Source organism: Gadus chalcogrammus, chromosome 17 (assembly GCF_026213295.1).
Source record: "Gadus chalcogrammus isolate NIFS_2021 chromosome 17, NIFS_Gcha_1.0, whole genome shotgun sequence".
In the NCBI taxonomy this organism is placed as follows: Eukaryota; Metazoa; Chordata; class Actinopteri; order Gadiformes; family Gadidae; genus Gadus; species Gadus chalcogrammus.
Window position 1 is genome coordinate 12,293,175 of NC_079428.1, and position 16,273 is coordinate 12,309,447.

The 16,273-nt window shown below is 46.3% G+C and overlaps 3 protein-coding genes across 3 annotated transcripts in view; 2 read left to right on the forward strand and 1 right to left on the reverse strand.

Moving 5' to 3' along the window:
- Positions 1-1,568, forward strand: part of LOC130370546 (endophilin-A1-like) — a 9,534-nt gene extending 7,966 nt beyond the window's left edge. The window contains exons 8-9 of the mRNA XM_056576317.1: positions 208-338; positions 1,372-1,568. Of these exons, the coding sequence (XP_056432292.1) occupies positions 208-338; positions 1,372-1,568 (328 nt within the window). The remainder of the gene's footprint in view (positions 1-207; positions 339-1,371) is intronic.
- A 2,987-nt stretch (positions 1,569-4,555) lies between these two features.
- Positions 4,556-8,617, forward strand: LOC130370547 (acidic leucine-rich nuclear phosphoprotein 32 family member D-like). Its single transcript, XM_056576318.1, has 7 exons — positions 4,556-4,747; positions 5,927-6,076; positions 6,184-6,306; positions 6,806-6,992; positions 7,183-7,286; positions 7,536-7,602; positions 7,755-8,617. The coding sequence occupies exons 1-7, from the start codon at positions 4,694-4,696 to the stop codon at positions 7,829-7,831; spliced, it is 762 nt and encodes a 253-aa protein (XP_056432293.1). The 5' UTR covers positions 4,556-4,693; the 3' UTR covers positions 7,832-8,617.
- A 2-nt stretch (positions 8,618-8,619) lies between these two features.
- On the reverse strand, positions 8,620-15,906 carry LOC130370489 (coronin-2A-like). Its single transcript, XM_056576236.1, has 14 exons — positions 15,892-15,906; positions 14,332-14,514; positions 13,840-13,956; positions 13,232-13,381; positions 12,728-12,928; positions 11,877-11,990; positions 11,434-11,538; positions 11,043-11,139; positions 10,335-10,453; positions 10,025-10,115; positions 9,764-9,915; positions 9,514-9,681; positions 9,085-9,153; positions 8,620-8,996 (listed from the first exon to the last, which is right to left on the reverse strand). The coding sequence occupies exons 1-14, from the start codon at positions 15,904-15,906 to the stop codon at positions 8,934-8,936; spliced, it is 1,644 nt and encodes a 547-aa protein (XP_056432211.1). The 3' UTR covers positions 8,620-8,933.
- Between the last annotated feature and the right edge of the window lie 367 nt (positions 15,907-16,273).

Genomic DNA, 16,273 nt, shown 5'->3' on the forward strand with positions numbered 1-16,273 from the left:
AGATACATGTTCACTGTATAGAGACCTAGATACATGTTCACTATATAGAGACCTAGATACATGTTCACTATATAGAGACCTAGATACATGTTCACTGTATAGAGACCTAGATACATGTTCACTGTAAAGAGACCTAGATACATGTTCACTGTATAGAGACCTAGATACATGTTCACTAGATGTGCATTATGTGTGGATGTGTTTCAGTATCAAGGAATCCTCCAGTCGACCCAGGAAGGAGTTCACTCCAAAGCCCAGGATGACCCTGGAGCTGCTGCCCCCCAGCAAGAGCCTCAACGGGGGGCTCCACTCCGCCAAGTCCCCCAGCAAATCTACTGGTAGGCTGCATCCTAGGGGATAGGAAGCGTCCTAGTGGATAGGAAACATCCTAGTGGATAGGAAGCATCGTAGTGGATAGGAAGCATCCTAGTGGATAGGAAGCGTCCTAGTGGATAGGAAGCGTCCTAGTGGATAGGAATCGTCCGAGTGGACAGAGCATCCTATTGGTTAGGAACTGTCCGAGTGAATAGGAAGCATCCTAGTGGACAGGAAGAATCCCAGTGGATAGGAAGCATCCTAGTGGAGAGGAAGCATCCTGGTGGACAGGAAACATCCTAGTGGTTAGGAAACATCCTAGTGGATAGGAAGCCTCCTAGTGGATAAGAAGCATCCTAGTGGATAGGAAGCATCCTAGTGGACAGGAAGCATCCTAGTGGAAAGGAAGCATCCTAGTAGATAGGAAGCATCCTAGTGGCTAGGAAGCTTTTGTAATGCACATGCAAACAAACCACAATTCAAAGAACAGTCCAATTGTAGGTGTAAGTCTATAAAACTGGAAGTCATTTACAAATGGATTTGCTGCATACTTTCCCTTCATATTCCCACCTGTACGCTAATCCTTTGAAGGGGACCTATCATACCACCAGGTGTGAGTGTGATTAGCCATTACAAGCCGTTTTCAAAATGTGCAGCATTGTGACATCACAGGTGGGCGTGTCCACCTAGATGTGTGACGGATAGATGAGCAACGTTTGCTACACTGTGTAGGCTGGTAGACTGGTCTATCAAGCACACATCTAGGTGGACACGCCCACCTGTGATGTCACAATGCTGCACATTTTCAAACCTGCTTCTAATGGCTAATCACACTCACACCTGGTGGTATGATATTTCCTCTTTAACCAAATGTGTGTTCATTAGTTAAATATGTTGAATGTAAGGACTAATGAGGGGGTATTCAGGCCCAATCCCATTTCTACCCCTTACCCCTTCCCCTTACCCCTTCAAAACAAGGGGGAGGGGTAAGGGTAAGGGGTAGAAATGGGATTGGGCCTTAGTACTGAACTACCTAACTGACTCCTCCCTGCCCAGCGCCCCTAAGCCAGCCGTGCTGCCGGGCGATCTACGACTTCGAGCCGGAGAACGAGGGCGAGCTGGGCTTCAAGGAGGGTGACATCATCACCCTGACCAATCAGATCGACGACAACTGGTACGAGGGAACCATCAACGGCCAATCAGGCTTCTTCCCTATCAACTACGTGGATATTTTGGTGGCACTTCCTCAATAGAGCCCGCCCATCCCCCCCCCACCCAAACCAATCAAACAGCATAGATCCGCCTGTAATTGAATCGGTAAAAAGTCCCTCCTCCTTCTTCTTCTTCTTCTGTGTTTTCGTGCGCTTTTGCCCTGACACGAAATACCCCCTTTCCCCTGGGTACTGTGGCAGCGGCGGGGGGGGGGGGAGAGACGGTGAGACGAAGCCATGAGGAAGATGATGAGAATGGAGAGGACGAAGGCTTAGCGGCGTGTTTGTGTTTGTGCATGATGTGTGTGTAACCTGTGTTCCCTTCAGCACCTGTAATGTTACGACCATGCAGCCTTTTTTGTCTTTCAGACCAATCCCCGGTGGTTGGCGTTCTGTGGTTAACTTGTCGTGTTGCTGTGAGTCCTTGGCGTGTTATGGCGCCCCCTGCTGTCAGAAACTAGCCGGCCGCTCCAACCATCGCAGAACTCAAACATGTTCTCTTACGTCAGGCTTGCTGGGGTTCCAAATGTATCAACGCACGTGTTAATCGAACTGGGGCCGACGGACGGTCAGTCAGATAGTCAGACAGATAGTTGGACAATCCAAGAGACAGATTGATGGTGTGTGGGTCCATGAGGTAGCCTTTCACACACCATCACACACCAAGCCAAGCAGCCAATCAGGAAAGAGATATCCTGGAAGGTTACCCGTGCCTAGTTGTGTAAGTAATAAGGTGTCTGTTGTGTGTTGGGCTCGTATTACCTTGATGGTTACAGGTTAGATTAACCAAGAGGCTTCTGTTGCTCCACTCCTCTGCTCTGGAGCAGTGGGGGAGTTTGGACCAGACGCCAGGACTTCTACGGGGTCTCCAACATAAGGAGGGAGGGTTGAACTTTGACCTCTGATATAAACTATATACCAGGGCTCATGAATAGAAGAGGGTTTGACACAGAGAACCCTGTTCTGAGTTACAGCAAAAGTTACAGCAAAAAAATTATTATAATAACTTCTCGTGACCAGGACAATAAGCGATATTGCTAGAATAAAACAATATATTCCATAGTATATAAATCTATATCAATATATACATGTATATATTCTTAAGTTTATATATATACATACATATGTATCAATATAAATATATATGTATATATATTTTACTTTTGTTACCAAAGCACATCAGCAGAGACAGCAGAGACAGAACCAGCAGCGTCTTGTTGCCTCATCCTCCTGAAGACTGAGACTTTGTCCAACGTCGTTCAATTGTTCCCACATACCCTATATAGTGACCACTGTAAAGCACACTATTAAGGGAACAAGGCAGGGAATAGGGGCAAATCGGACGCAATTTTGCGCATCAAATCTATCAGCGTGACGTATATTGGTCTTCTAAACAAGCCGACGCGTTTGAGATGACACCAGATGTAGTGCTGCATTCCGATAAAATAAATTGAATACCTCAAGGTATTGAGTGCACTAAATAGGGAAACAGATTTTTACACCGAGATGTGCACTTCAGACAACACTTCAAAATGGGGATGCCCCGAATAGTGCTCTATATAGGGCACTAGAATGGTGCACTATGTAGGGAACAAGTGGACCAGTTGGGACTCTCTTAGTGTAGTTCTGTGTCGTGGTCGCATGGTTAATGCGTGCTGCATGGGGCCACAACCGTTTGCTGCAGGGAGGGCCTTTATCTTTAAACACTGTCTATGTTACTGTTTAGTTTCAATGTGACTGATTTATTATTTATCATCTGTTGTTATCGTTGGTGTTTTCTACCAACTCTTTTATTTCGATTTTTTTAACTTTTCTTAGTTAACAGGATTCTTTTAACAGCCTTGAAATATTTTTTATTTTTCATTTTCTTTTCTATTTTTCCATCTTTCCAGTTTCCTGTTGTTAACCTCCTTGAGAAACAGTACTTAACCTCCTCCAGATCCAAGGTTTGGGGCTCTTTAGGTCTAGTCTAATAGTGTCTAATAACTACATATATATATATATATATATATATATATATATATATATATAATTAGTACCCATGTGATGATTGTTACTTACTCAAAGACAAAACCCTGAGAATCCACCTACATTTGACTGACAGCTCATGTGGCAGCAGAAGGGTCATCATTATGTTTCTTGGATGCGTGTCGTGGCTATATATATGTATATATATATATATATATATATATATATATATATTAATGTGATCATTAGCCTATGTGTCTGTATATCTACAGCTTGAAAGTATTTATTGACTTTGATTTATTTATTTATTTATACATAGGTATACCTTTAGGTATTGGAAACTGTTCCGGTATTCACAGGCAGTACACCTATAGGTGTTGGACAGCTGTGGGTTAAAACCAAGTATTGAGGGCAATCTGTTAGCATATGTAAAGTATTAAACAAGAAAAGGGTTTTAATGTTTACTGCTTGTTGTAATACTAATAATAAATACAGACGTACGATTGCTTGCCTCTGTTGTTGTCTTAAAAACCATAGGATACAATATAATGGAATAGAGCATAAAGGTCCGCTTGATTTCTGTAATAAAGTTTTGCATCTCAACCACATGGAAAATGAAAAACCCAACAGAAACAATATTGCCATCGCCTGGATGAGAATAATATTGCAACAACATGTCTTTAGAATTACAGCCTTGTATTTTTAGGCCTCACATTTAAACACACATTAATAAAGCAGGGGGAATATTTGATCATGAAAATGATGCAAAACATACACATGGGATCTTCTACAAAAACCCAGTTAATAAAACTAAGATTCAGTGTAGGTATTAAACAATGTAAAAATGAGCCATTTCGGTATATTGAGCATAAATCATGAATTAAAACAAAGACTCCCACTTTGTATCCACTGTCCTTACAGTGAAAAAATAACATAAATTCAGGCAATACGGTTACATCTAATGAACGAAACGCCAATAATCTGCTAACGCCATCGCCCACACAGAGCCGCCAATTTGTTCCGTGCAGTAAACCCAAGCCTCCAGCGGGAGGCGCTGTGTGCTCTACTCACAAGCCCACAGACTTGACCTACTTTTCAGCAACACACACACTCGGATCCCTTCCCCGCATTGACAACCAAGACAGGAACGAGGAGGGAACAAGTTTTCACCGAGACCCAAGCGACGTAACCAGAAGAAAATGGACATGAAGAAAAGGGTATCTCTGGAGCTCCGGCACAGGGCGCCGCCTGATGTAAGTAGAGCCCGGCTTTGTGTTGCGGTTGGCCCGGGAGGGAGCGCACCAAATTCGCGGGACCTCCACTCCACTCCCGGGGAGGAAGGAGAGCACATGGGCGCTAGAAACACCCCTGGGGCCTGGCTAGTGTGTGGGACGAAATGCTAACGTTATCTGAAGTTTGTGAAACGTTAAATGTCCAGCATTTTGTGGATATATCGTGTTGTGGAGCCCTTCTTATATAAATGATTTAATAAAGAATCCCCAAGATGGATCCGCGGAGCTGTAACGTTAACGTAGCGTCGCTTGGTGTAATGGCTTCTGTGGTCGTCAGGAGCCGTGGCGTTGTTGTGGCCTACTTCACGTTTTGTTTGTTCAATGTTTCCTATTTGAAACGAGCGATCAGGGTTTACCGTTATTTGGTCGGCTGGTGTCTGTGTATTAGTAGTTGTACTGGTTATGATAGTTAGTTTAGGGTTATAGCGCGGCTCCAGACATTAGGCGGCACCGCAGCCATGCGCGGTAAGTCGCATGCTGTTAGCTACCACGGCTAACTGGTCCCTTAAATATGTAATAACTTGTCTATTTGAGTCCTCACATACGCACAACGAGCTCAACTCTGGCCGTTAAGGATAGGTGGCATTAATAATGTCGTGTCGACGTGAAATAAAACGTTGGGATTTGGTTCGCGGGCCGCCGAGGTTATCGCGGCATTACATCACGTGGGCTGGGAGTTTACAAACAGCGCCTCGGTCAGGAAGCGTTCCAATAGAAAACCACCATGCCTCATTCTCCTCGCAGGTAGATGCACCAGGACGCGTTCCAATAGGAAACAATGAAAGCATTCCCGCTACAGTTGTATACACGAGTAGCGTAGGACCCGTTCCAGTCTACAAACACTGCATCTCCCTAGGAGATGCAACAGGTTGAGATTATATACGAATCTGACAAAAGCAATGTTAAAACCGTAATGATTTGAATATTGTAAACCTTTGGCATAGTTATTTTATGAAGTTTAGATCTATTCATTTAGTAAATTTTTGCCAAAGAGATGAACACCAGAGGTATAAAAGAAGAACAATACATTTACATTTGCAAACCTCTAGGATAGCTACTGGAAAGAAAGTGTGCTTCTTTAGGGGAGGTACGTAATGCAGGGTGTTACCAGCCTTGTCTGTAATGCGTGTGTGTCTCCAGGTTCAGGAGTTGGTTCTTGATAACTGCCGGAACAGCGAGGGCCGCATCGAGGGTATCACGCAGGAGTTTGAGAACCTGGAGCTGCTCAGCCTAATCAACGTGGGCCTGGTCAGCGTGGCAGACATCCCCAAGCTGGACAAACTGAAGAAAGTGAGTAAACGCCAGCAGCAAACACCGATGGACCTGCCCTGTTGAAGTCTCTTCATATAATTTGTATGTTAACGTCTTAAGTATTAATCTCGCTTTTTGTCCCCCAGTTGGAGCTGAGTGACAACAGGATATCAGGTGGTCTGGAGGTGCTAGCGGAGCGGTTGGTGAACCTAACGCACCTCAACCTCAGTGGGAACAAGTTCAAGGACATCAGCACCCTGGAGCCTCTGGTGGGTGGAGCTAAGCTGTTGATCATCTGATTATCTGTACTATCATCATCTGCTCATCGCTGCTCTACTGCAAGCAAGATTTAGCAATTGTGCTTATCTGCTACTCGACTGTAATATGCAGTTAACTTAATGTGCTAATCAACTCTACTGTTTGTATTGGTTATCTGATCAGGACGCTATTGAGCTATAGTTAGCTTAATATGCTAATCAACTCTACTGCTTGTTTTAATTTCCTGATCGCTGCACTACTGTAACCTTTAGTTAGCTTAACATGTAAAAGCCAATTTAACTAAGCTATCGTTAGCTTAGTGGGATTTTCAAGACGTGGCGGCGAAAATTGCTAAATGTGCTAACGCTAGTCAACAGATATAGATAGCTTAGCATGCTAATCACTTCTCGACTGTTGGGCTTGTAGCTTAATATGCTATATAGAAGCTAAAAGCTGGTCTATTGGGTCATGCATTAATGTTGTGATCCAAAATGCATTGTGGCCGAGCAGAAGAAGCTGCCGCAGCTGAAGAGCCTGGACCTGTTCAACTGCGAGGTGACGAACCTGACGGACTACCGGGACTCCATCTTCCAGCTGCTCCCCCAGCTCACCTACCTCGACGGCTACGACATCGACGACTGCGAGGCGTCCGACTCCGACGGCGAGGGCGACGGCGTGGACGACGAGGAGGACGAAGGTGAGCGAGCGCGCGCGCCCTTAGCGTAGCCTCTCGGCTCTCTTCTCAGCGCGGTGGGCTAGCGTCGTGTGTTTCGGGTGCTTCCTTTAGCATGGCCCCGCCATCCTGTTCCTTCAGAGTAGCCACCGAGCGCTCCTCTTAGCCTTCCTGCCGGCTCTTTGTACTAACGGGCGCACGCTGTCTCCTCCAGAGGGCGAGTCGGAGGAGTTTGAGGAGGAGGAGGAGGAGGACGAGGAAGACGTTGTGGCCGTGGAGGAGGACGATGACGACGACGACGACAGTGCAGAGGACGAGGTGAGTCGGAGAAACATAGGCGGAGGGTGATGGTGGAGGAGACGGCTGATAAAGGAGAGGGGGCAGTATGGGGATTACAACAGAAGGGTGGAGGTAATGGAGGAGGGTGGGGGTTATAGGGGGCTGGGGTGATGGTGGAGGGAGGTAGGTAGGTATGTAGGTATGTATGTGGGTGGTGGAGGTATGAAGGGGATAGTTTGGGTGGTGGAGGAATGAGGGTACTGACGTTGGCCTGTGTGATCGCCACAGGAGACCGCGGTAAACGGAGATGCAGACAGTGACGACGACGACGATGCAGACAGCGACGAGGATGAAGGTGGGTGCCTGTTTGTTTTGGACCCTCCCATTGAGCTGAACTGGAGTCTCACGGGTCTGATACAGCGCGTGTGTGTTTGTGTGAGCGGGGGGCTGCCTGTCAAACTCACACACTAGAAGATATATTGACGTGGTCATTGATTTGTTTTCTAGATGAAGACTCGTCTCCTGCTAAGGGCGAGAAGAGGAAGAGGGACCCTGAAGACGAGGAAGAGGAGGAAGAAGATTGATGACCAACCAGCCCCTCCCCCTTTCACCTCTGACCTCATGCCCTCTGACCCCTCCCCCTGTCACCTCTGGGCTGAGTTCCAATTCTTTCTAACTCGTATGAGCTGAGGTAATGGCAACATAGTAGCCATTAGCCCCACAAGTCTTTCTCCATCCTCTCACTTCCTGTGACATGACTGTTGCAAGGCAACAAGCGATATTTTTCCCCACATGGTTCTGTTTGTACACCCCGTGACTTTAACCAGAGGTCATGGCCTGGGAGTTATTCAGAATGGAACGCAGCCCTTAAACTCCCTCCCCCCTTCACACACATACAAACATACACACAAACATACATATACACAAACACACGCACACACTTTGATTCCCTGTGTTGAGCTACTTGCGCTCCCTCGCCCCTCTGACACCGGCCTGGGACCAGTGTTTAGTGACATGACATCACAGACAAAGGGCCAGGGTTTGTGACCTCATAAACACTGGCCCAGTGTTTATGACCTCACAAACGCTGGGCCAGTGTTTGTGACCTCACAGATGGGGGTTTTCCTCGTAGCTCAGTGCAGGAAGCCCCTCCTGCTTTTTAAAAGAGTTATTTTTTCAGAGTATTAGTTTGTTTCTGGTGATTGTGTGTGGTGTACGGTCCCTCGTGGTTTCTCCACCACTTCATTTGACTACTCGTGGTTGTAATTTTTTTTTTTACTTTCTGTAAGTTAAATGGAAAAACAAACAAAAAACCTATAAATGAACTTTGTAAATAAAATCTTAACATTGTGCTCCTGTTTTGTCTCTTATGTTTGAATTTTAATTGGTAGATACATTCCTTAATGCCAACTCCTAATTGGTTGTTCCCCTGGTCTGGTCAATGACTAACACTTAATTTGTCATCACATAAATACAAGATGTGGTTCAATCCAGGTTTAATATGAGTGAATTCCTGAGTGTATTGGAACAAATGCTGGCAAGACAGTTTGCAGGTGAACAGTGATCATTAAAACAAATGGGATCAATAACAACCTTTTCGATTGTAGGAGCTAGCGACATTGGATGAATGGTGCTCTGACGGTCTATTCTAGAGGCTGATGATTCAGTAATGTGGAATCTGGTTGGTCAGCAGGACGTCCTCATGTTCCTGGCGTTCCTGATCTGCATCTCCAAGGAGGTGATCTTCTCCTGCAGAGACCAGAGAACCAGCCTGTTGGTACTTCAGTCTAGTACATTTAATCTGTGCACCCGCTGGTGTTTGTGTGTGCGTTAGAACCTCTTTCTGGTTGAGTTCCTCTCTCAGTTCTCGGATCTCCTCCTGCTGTTTGTAAAACACCTGCAGGAGCTGCAAAACACAAACACGTGTCTCACATGCCTCTATTACTCGTTCATATAGATACGCATGATGCTTCGTGACGATGGTTCCATGCAACACCAATTTAATTTATTTCTTGCACTCGTGAAACACTAACAAACTTACTATGTGTGTACATGTGTGTACACAGTAACACTGCTACTACACATGGACATAGATACACACTAACACACACACACACCGAGTGTAACTATAAACATGTGTAGTATCAGTGTGTTAGTGTGTATCTATGTACATGTGGAGTAACACAGGTAATAAACACGTCCATAGATACACACAATATTACTACTAATGTCTATAGTGCCACACACGGTGGAGGTGCGTGGCCACCTGGCTCTCGTTGTGTGGCGGAGGGCTCTCTTCTGGCTCGCAGCAGTGGGGGATGATGCGGTATGCCTTGGGCACAGCCTGGGTCTCATCTGGTTGCCAGGCCCACAGATCGCTGCCCGTCCTGGGGTACTTGGCATCCTGGTAGGCCTCTTGCTCCTGGAGGAACGCCTGGGAGAGGAGAGTGGATCAGCCTACGCTGTGGACTGCAGATCACTGCTGACACACCTGCAGGTAGAATAAGATGTGTTACCTCTTCAACTGGCGACACTTCGTTGTGGACGGCCATAAGGCCGACGGGACAGCCCTGGGGCTCCAGCTGCGTCTCCGGCCCGCGGTCAGGGGGGGTCTCTGGGTAGGGGTTGGCCAATCTAGTCCCAGGCCTCAGGGAGATCAGCATGGGGCCTGGTAATCACAGACACATATTTTATTTCTTCTACTAAATAGTAGCGCTACACAGCATTTCTTGACTGGTGAAAGATACAATGTCAGCCATGCTGGCCCCGGTCCTGACCTCTATTGAGGCCAGAGAGCCACTGTTGAGCCGTCATGGAGGCTGAGTTTCCTGCTGTCAGCGGGTACAAGTCCTCCTGGAAGACACCTGGCTGAGAGAAACAGTCACCATCTCTTTTGGTCATGCATCTTTCTTTTCTACTGCATTTTCTCTCTCTCTCTCTCTCTCTCTCTCTCTCTCTCTCTCTCCATTAAACTACATTTAACCAATATTTCCATTAATTCAATTTCAGAAGAGGTGGACTAGCACGGACACTAAACCTTTATATTCCTTGGTGTCTACATGCAGTGTGATCTCCCTCCCCAAGTACCTTGCGCGCTCTCTCTACCAGCATAGAGACAGGCTCCACCAGGTGTTTGGCGGAGATCAGTCTGTAGAAGCGGAACAGCTCACCCGACCTCACGTCGAGGCCCCGCTTCGGCATCACCCCTAGAGGACAGCAGGGGTCGCCACACTTGGTGTTAGCGCAGGGTTTTTCCTTATGTCCATGGGTTTTTCCGGTTTTTCCAACTGCGCTATCACGGGACCACTGGTGGTACGCGAGGGTACTGCAGGCAGCACCAGAGCTTTTATTGTTGAACTATTGACACATTTTGGAATGATTGGATGAATAAAAAATATATGGAAAAATAAATCTACTATAAATACTGTTCGGGAAATATTGTATAATTGTATTACGATTTTATTTGATTTCATTAAGGTGTCTCCTTGTGCATTCTATCATATATGTTCCATTGTAATTTGTTTGCTAAATGAACACACAAAAACTGTGTTATATATATATATATATTATGCATGAAAGGGACGCTGGCACTCTTTACCCAGCCACTTCATAGGTATTGATGATCAGGTTTTGAGACCTTTTGCAGACCTTTTGTCGACCATCTCACATATGGGTGGGTCTGCGAGGGTCCTTATGAAAATTCACCACTGTGTGTGGTGCTTTAGAGTGTAGGTCACAAAAGTGACCCTTTTGTGTGTGTGTTAGAGTGTGTGTCTGTCTGTGTGTGGGCGTTACCAAGTCCTTTCTGAGGAAGCTGAGATCTGAACTGGTTCAGGAAGACGACGAATGGCTTCTCTGAGCTCACCTCATAGAACCGGATGTTACAGTCGCCCTGTCAACCAGGGGAGAGAGAGAGAGAGAGAGAGAGAGAGAGAGAGAGAGAGAGACAACACTGACTAACACTAAAGTGTGTTCTTCTGTCCTAGTGGCCACACTTAACATGTCAGACATGCACAGATGAAAAACGAACAGTAGAGCTTGAGTGAGGATCGTGATGAAACCCCTCCTCCAACCAGGAAGGACTGCAACATAATCATTGAGTAATTTCATCTGTGTGTCAATAGTGTCCATGTGTAATTCAAAGACTGAACAATATGAGTGTGGATGTTTAAGGAGTGCTGTTTACCTTCCCTGCCAGGTACAGCATGTTGGTGTCCGGGTCGAAGAACGGAAAGAGCACCCCACCCGTACCGTCCAGCTCCTCCTCATACAGCGGTTCTGACAAGTCACGCTACACACACACACACACACACACACACACACACACACACACACACACACACACACACACACACACACACACACACACACACACACACACACACACACACACACACACACTCACACACACTCACATACACACACACACAAGCACGCTATCATAGTCATACCAATTATGTTTGTTTACGTGTCTGACTGCATATGTTTGTGTGTGTGCATGTGTGTGTGTGTGTGTGTGTGTGTGTGTGTGTGTGTGTGTGTGTGTGTGTGTGTGTGTGTGTGTGTGTGTGTGTGTGTGTGTGTGTGTGTGTGTGTGTGTGTGTGTGTGTGTGTGTGTGTGCCACTCACAGGGTCCCAAAGTGTGATCTGTCTCTGATTCCAGCAGGAGAAGCCAGTGGTCAGGAGCATCTTCAACGCCCCCAAATACACAACCTTACACACCCTGTAGGAGGGGCTGGACACCTACACACACACACACATTCTCATCTCAGGATGGAACGTCAGGAACTGGATGATCCAAATATTAACTAATAGTCACTTGGTCATTGTTGTTGTTGTTCTTGTCACCCTCGTAACCTGTGCCGACACAGGTTACCCAGGTTACCCGGGTTACAGGTGCCAGGGTCAGAGTTACCTGGGTTAAGTTTACCTGGATCTGGGTTAACTGGGTAAGGTCACCTTGTTAAGGGTTACCTGGGTCAGGGTGACCTGAGCCAGGGGGAGGGGTTACCTTTGTACAGGTTACCAGGGTCAGGGCTACCTGGGTCAGGTATCCTGGGTCAGGTTACCTCGGTAAGGTTACCTTGTTAAGGGTTACCTGGGTAAGGTCACCTTGTTAAGGGTCACCTTGTTAAGGGTTACCTGGGTAAGGTCACCTTGTTAAGGGCCACCTTGTTAAGGGTTACCTTGTTAAGGGTCACCTTGTTAAGGGTTACCTGGGTAAGGTCACCTTGTTAAGGGTCACCTTGTTAAGGGTTACCTTGTTAAGGGTCACCTTGTTAAGGGTTACCTGGGTAAGGTCACCTAGTTAAGGGTCACCTTGTTAAGGGTTACCTGGGTAAGGTCACCTTGTTAAGGGCCACCTTGTTAAGGGTTACCTTGTTAAGGGTCACCTTGTTAAGGGTTACCTGGGTAAGGTCACCTTGTTAAGGGTCACCTTGGTTAGGGCTACCTGGGGCAGGTGTCCCGGCTCAGGTTACCTGTAGGACGGCCCCGGTGCGGGGGTCCAGGAGCCTCAGCCGGCGGTCCTTGGAGGTGAGGGCCAGGCGGCTGCCGTCGGGACTGAAGCAGGCGCAGAGCAGCAGCATCTCAGCCGGCCGGGGCTGACCCAGGGGGCTGACCACCACGCGCACCGGACACCTGAGGACCGGCCCGCCCTGGGACACGTCCCACAGACACACCTGGGGGGCGGGGGATATGTCACCTTTCTCCCTCCCTTATTTCGAGATTTTGATGTGGTTCATTTTTATTCAATATTCATTTTCACGTTTCTAATTGATTTAGCGTGAGTTCAGTGTGATATTCAAAGTGTATTATTATTGTGTGACATTGTTATTTTTAGTTTTTTTTTAATTGTTAACTGGTTGGCAATGTACTTGATTATTAGAAATGTCTTTTAATTTAGAGAGGTACAGAGAGGGAGATATAGCGACAGAGGAAGAGAGCCCCCTACTGGTGGACAGAGGTCCAATCAAAGAGCAGACCTTGTAGTCATAGGCGGAGCTAAGGAGCAGGTCTTTAGCAGTTGGATGCCACTCGATAAGCCCCACCCTCCTGGAGTGGCCAATCAGAGTTTTCCTGGCCTGGGTCAGGTTCTGACGAACTCCACACACTGGAACATCCCAGATCTTCACCTAACACACACACACACACACACACACACACACACACACACACACACACACACACACACACACACACACACACACACACACACACACACACACACACACACACACACACACACACATAATAATAATGCACGTTTCATATCACACTAAACTCACGCTAAATTAATTAGAATATTGAAAATGAATATTCCGTAAAAATGTACCACACAAATAAGTACATAGAAGTATCGTTAGATAGGATGAATCAACTCAACACACACACGCACACACACACACACACGTGCACATACACACACGCTTGCACACACACACACACACACACACACACACACACACACACACACACACACACACACACACACACACACACACACACACACACACACACACACACACACACACACACACACACACACACACACAGAGGCAGGCAGACAGCCAGACAGGCAGGCTGCTGGTACCGTGCAGTCCTCTGAGCAAGAGGCCACCTGGTGGTCATTGAAGGGACTCCACTTGACGTCCAGAACCCTGGCTCTGTGACCACACACCCTGGGCTGCTGTGGGTCCAGGCGCCCCGTCTGGCCGGGAGACACAGAGAGGGGGAGAGAGAGAGACACACACAGAGAGGGGGAGAGAGAGAGAGAGAGAGAGAGAGAGAGAGAGAGAGAGAGAGAGAGAGAGAGAGAGAGAGAGAGAGAGAGAGAGAGAGAGAGAGAGACACACACAGAGAGACACAGAGAGGAGGAGAGGGAGAGAGATAGAGAATGAGAGAAAGAGTTTTATATCTACTTAGTTTTTTCATTATAATATTTATTAGTTGTGTGTCCATCCCTTTATCAATGAACAGATTGCAATAAAGTAATTTTAAAAGAGAGAGGAGAGAAAAGGAGGAGGAAAGGATGAGAGGAAAGTAGATTAAGAGGTCAGGGAGTGAGGACACAGGAAGTGTTTACATGGTGGATGGGCAACACCAGGAAGGATCCGCCCCCATTGCACTCGGTCACCACGGCAATGAAGCAGGGGTTGACGGAGCAGTAGTGGTTGTCATGGACACTGCGGGTGATGGAGACATCATTGTAACAATGGTCCCTGGAGGCGGGCTTACCCTGGACCTGAGCCAGCCGTGAGCAGAACATCTGGTGAGACACAGAGAGGAAGATATATAAGAAAGATAGTGGATGAGTGTAATTGTATGAGTGTGCACGTGCATGCGTGCGTGTGTGTGTGTGTGTCTGAGCGTGCATGTCTGTGTTTGTGTGTTTGCGTGCATGTGTGTGGAAAATCTTCTTGGAGGACCTCAGGGGATTATTTGGCCTAATCAATAATGTAATCAGCTGTTGTGGCTGCTCTTATGATCTATCAATAATGAAACATCATGTCCAATCACTGACGCGAAATTATTCAGTTTACTTCCACACACACACACACACACACACACACACACACACACACACACACACACACACACACACACACACACACACACACACACACACACACACACACACACACAGATGACTGCCTTCCTTCTGTTGTCCTTCCTAAGAAAATTACTTGTTCAATATTTAATTCACATCTTTACACAAACACACATACTCTCTCATTAAAAATGTATTTTAATTTCCAGGTGTTGCAAATAACCTGTGACTGCCGCTGATCTTTAGGGGCAAAGATGAGTGTTGTGAGGGAGAGATGCGATGAGTCACCAACTGTAAACTTCACAGGAAGTTAAAACCACAATCACAGCGCCTTCCTCAACCCACACAGACATGCAGGCATTTTTGTTCAATATTCAATTTGAACCTCCATTGGCATTCTCATCACGCTGCCAACCATCATTATCAACACCAACATCAACATCATTGTCATCCTCGACATCATCATCATCACAACCACCACCATCATCATCCTCACCTTGACCACTGTAGTGGAGATTTGTCCTCAATAAATAATAACTGGAATTTAAATCAAACTAAGCAACGTAATCAAAATAGCCACTGAGGCACCAGTGGGAAGAATCTGACGCAGTGTGGGCAAAGAGTCAACTGTCCAGTCGGGATCTTGGTTTTCTTGAGGTTTATGTTCCGGTGTCACAAACAAACAAAGCAAATGGAACTTCCCGCCACATCTCATTTGTGTCTCTAGTGTAGCTGATAAACCATGACCCTTCCAAGTCTTACCTATGCCGATCTAACTTTATATATAGGTCAGACACCCGGTGTGCCCAAGCTGCCCAATCAATCAAAACAAAAGCATTAACAAACTCAACTTAACCTTTTATAATACAAACGAGAAAATAAACATCAAATAATCATATTATTTTATATTAAGCAAACAAACTAAATGTTTTATAATTAAATCTTACAAATGCATAGCTCCAACAACCACCATCATCATTATCCCCATCATCATCATCATCATCATCATCACAACCACCACCACCACCTTCATCATCGTCACCCTACCACCACCATCATCATCATCACAGCTAGCATCACCATCATCATCCTCACCTTGACCACCTTCATCATCAATATCATCACCACTGTCATCTGCTATGGTTTGTTTCTCCTGATTCTGATTGGCTGAATCTCTCTTACCTCTGTTGTTGTCTCTCGGGGATGTCCCTTCCTGATCCTCAGTCAGAAGCCATCAAAATACCACAGCATATAATAGATACTACTGCTCTGCATGCGGATACTACGAATACCGCAAATACTACTGCATTAAAGGACGTCCCCCACAATATGACGGCCTTCATGTTGTTCTTCGTACAAGTACCAAATACTAATGCTAGCTAAAGATACCACCTTACCATCTACTGAGCTAAACTAGTACCGCAACTAGTTCTGCTGCTCGTACGAAAACCATCACCTATCATGCTGTCACAACCTC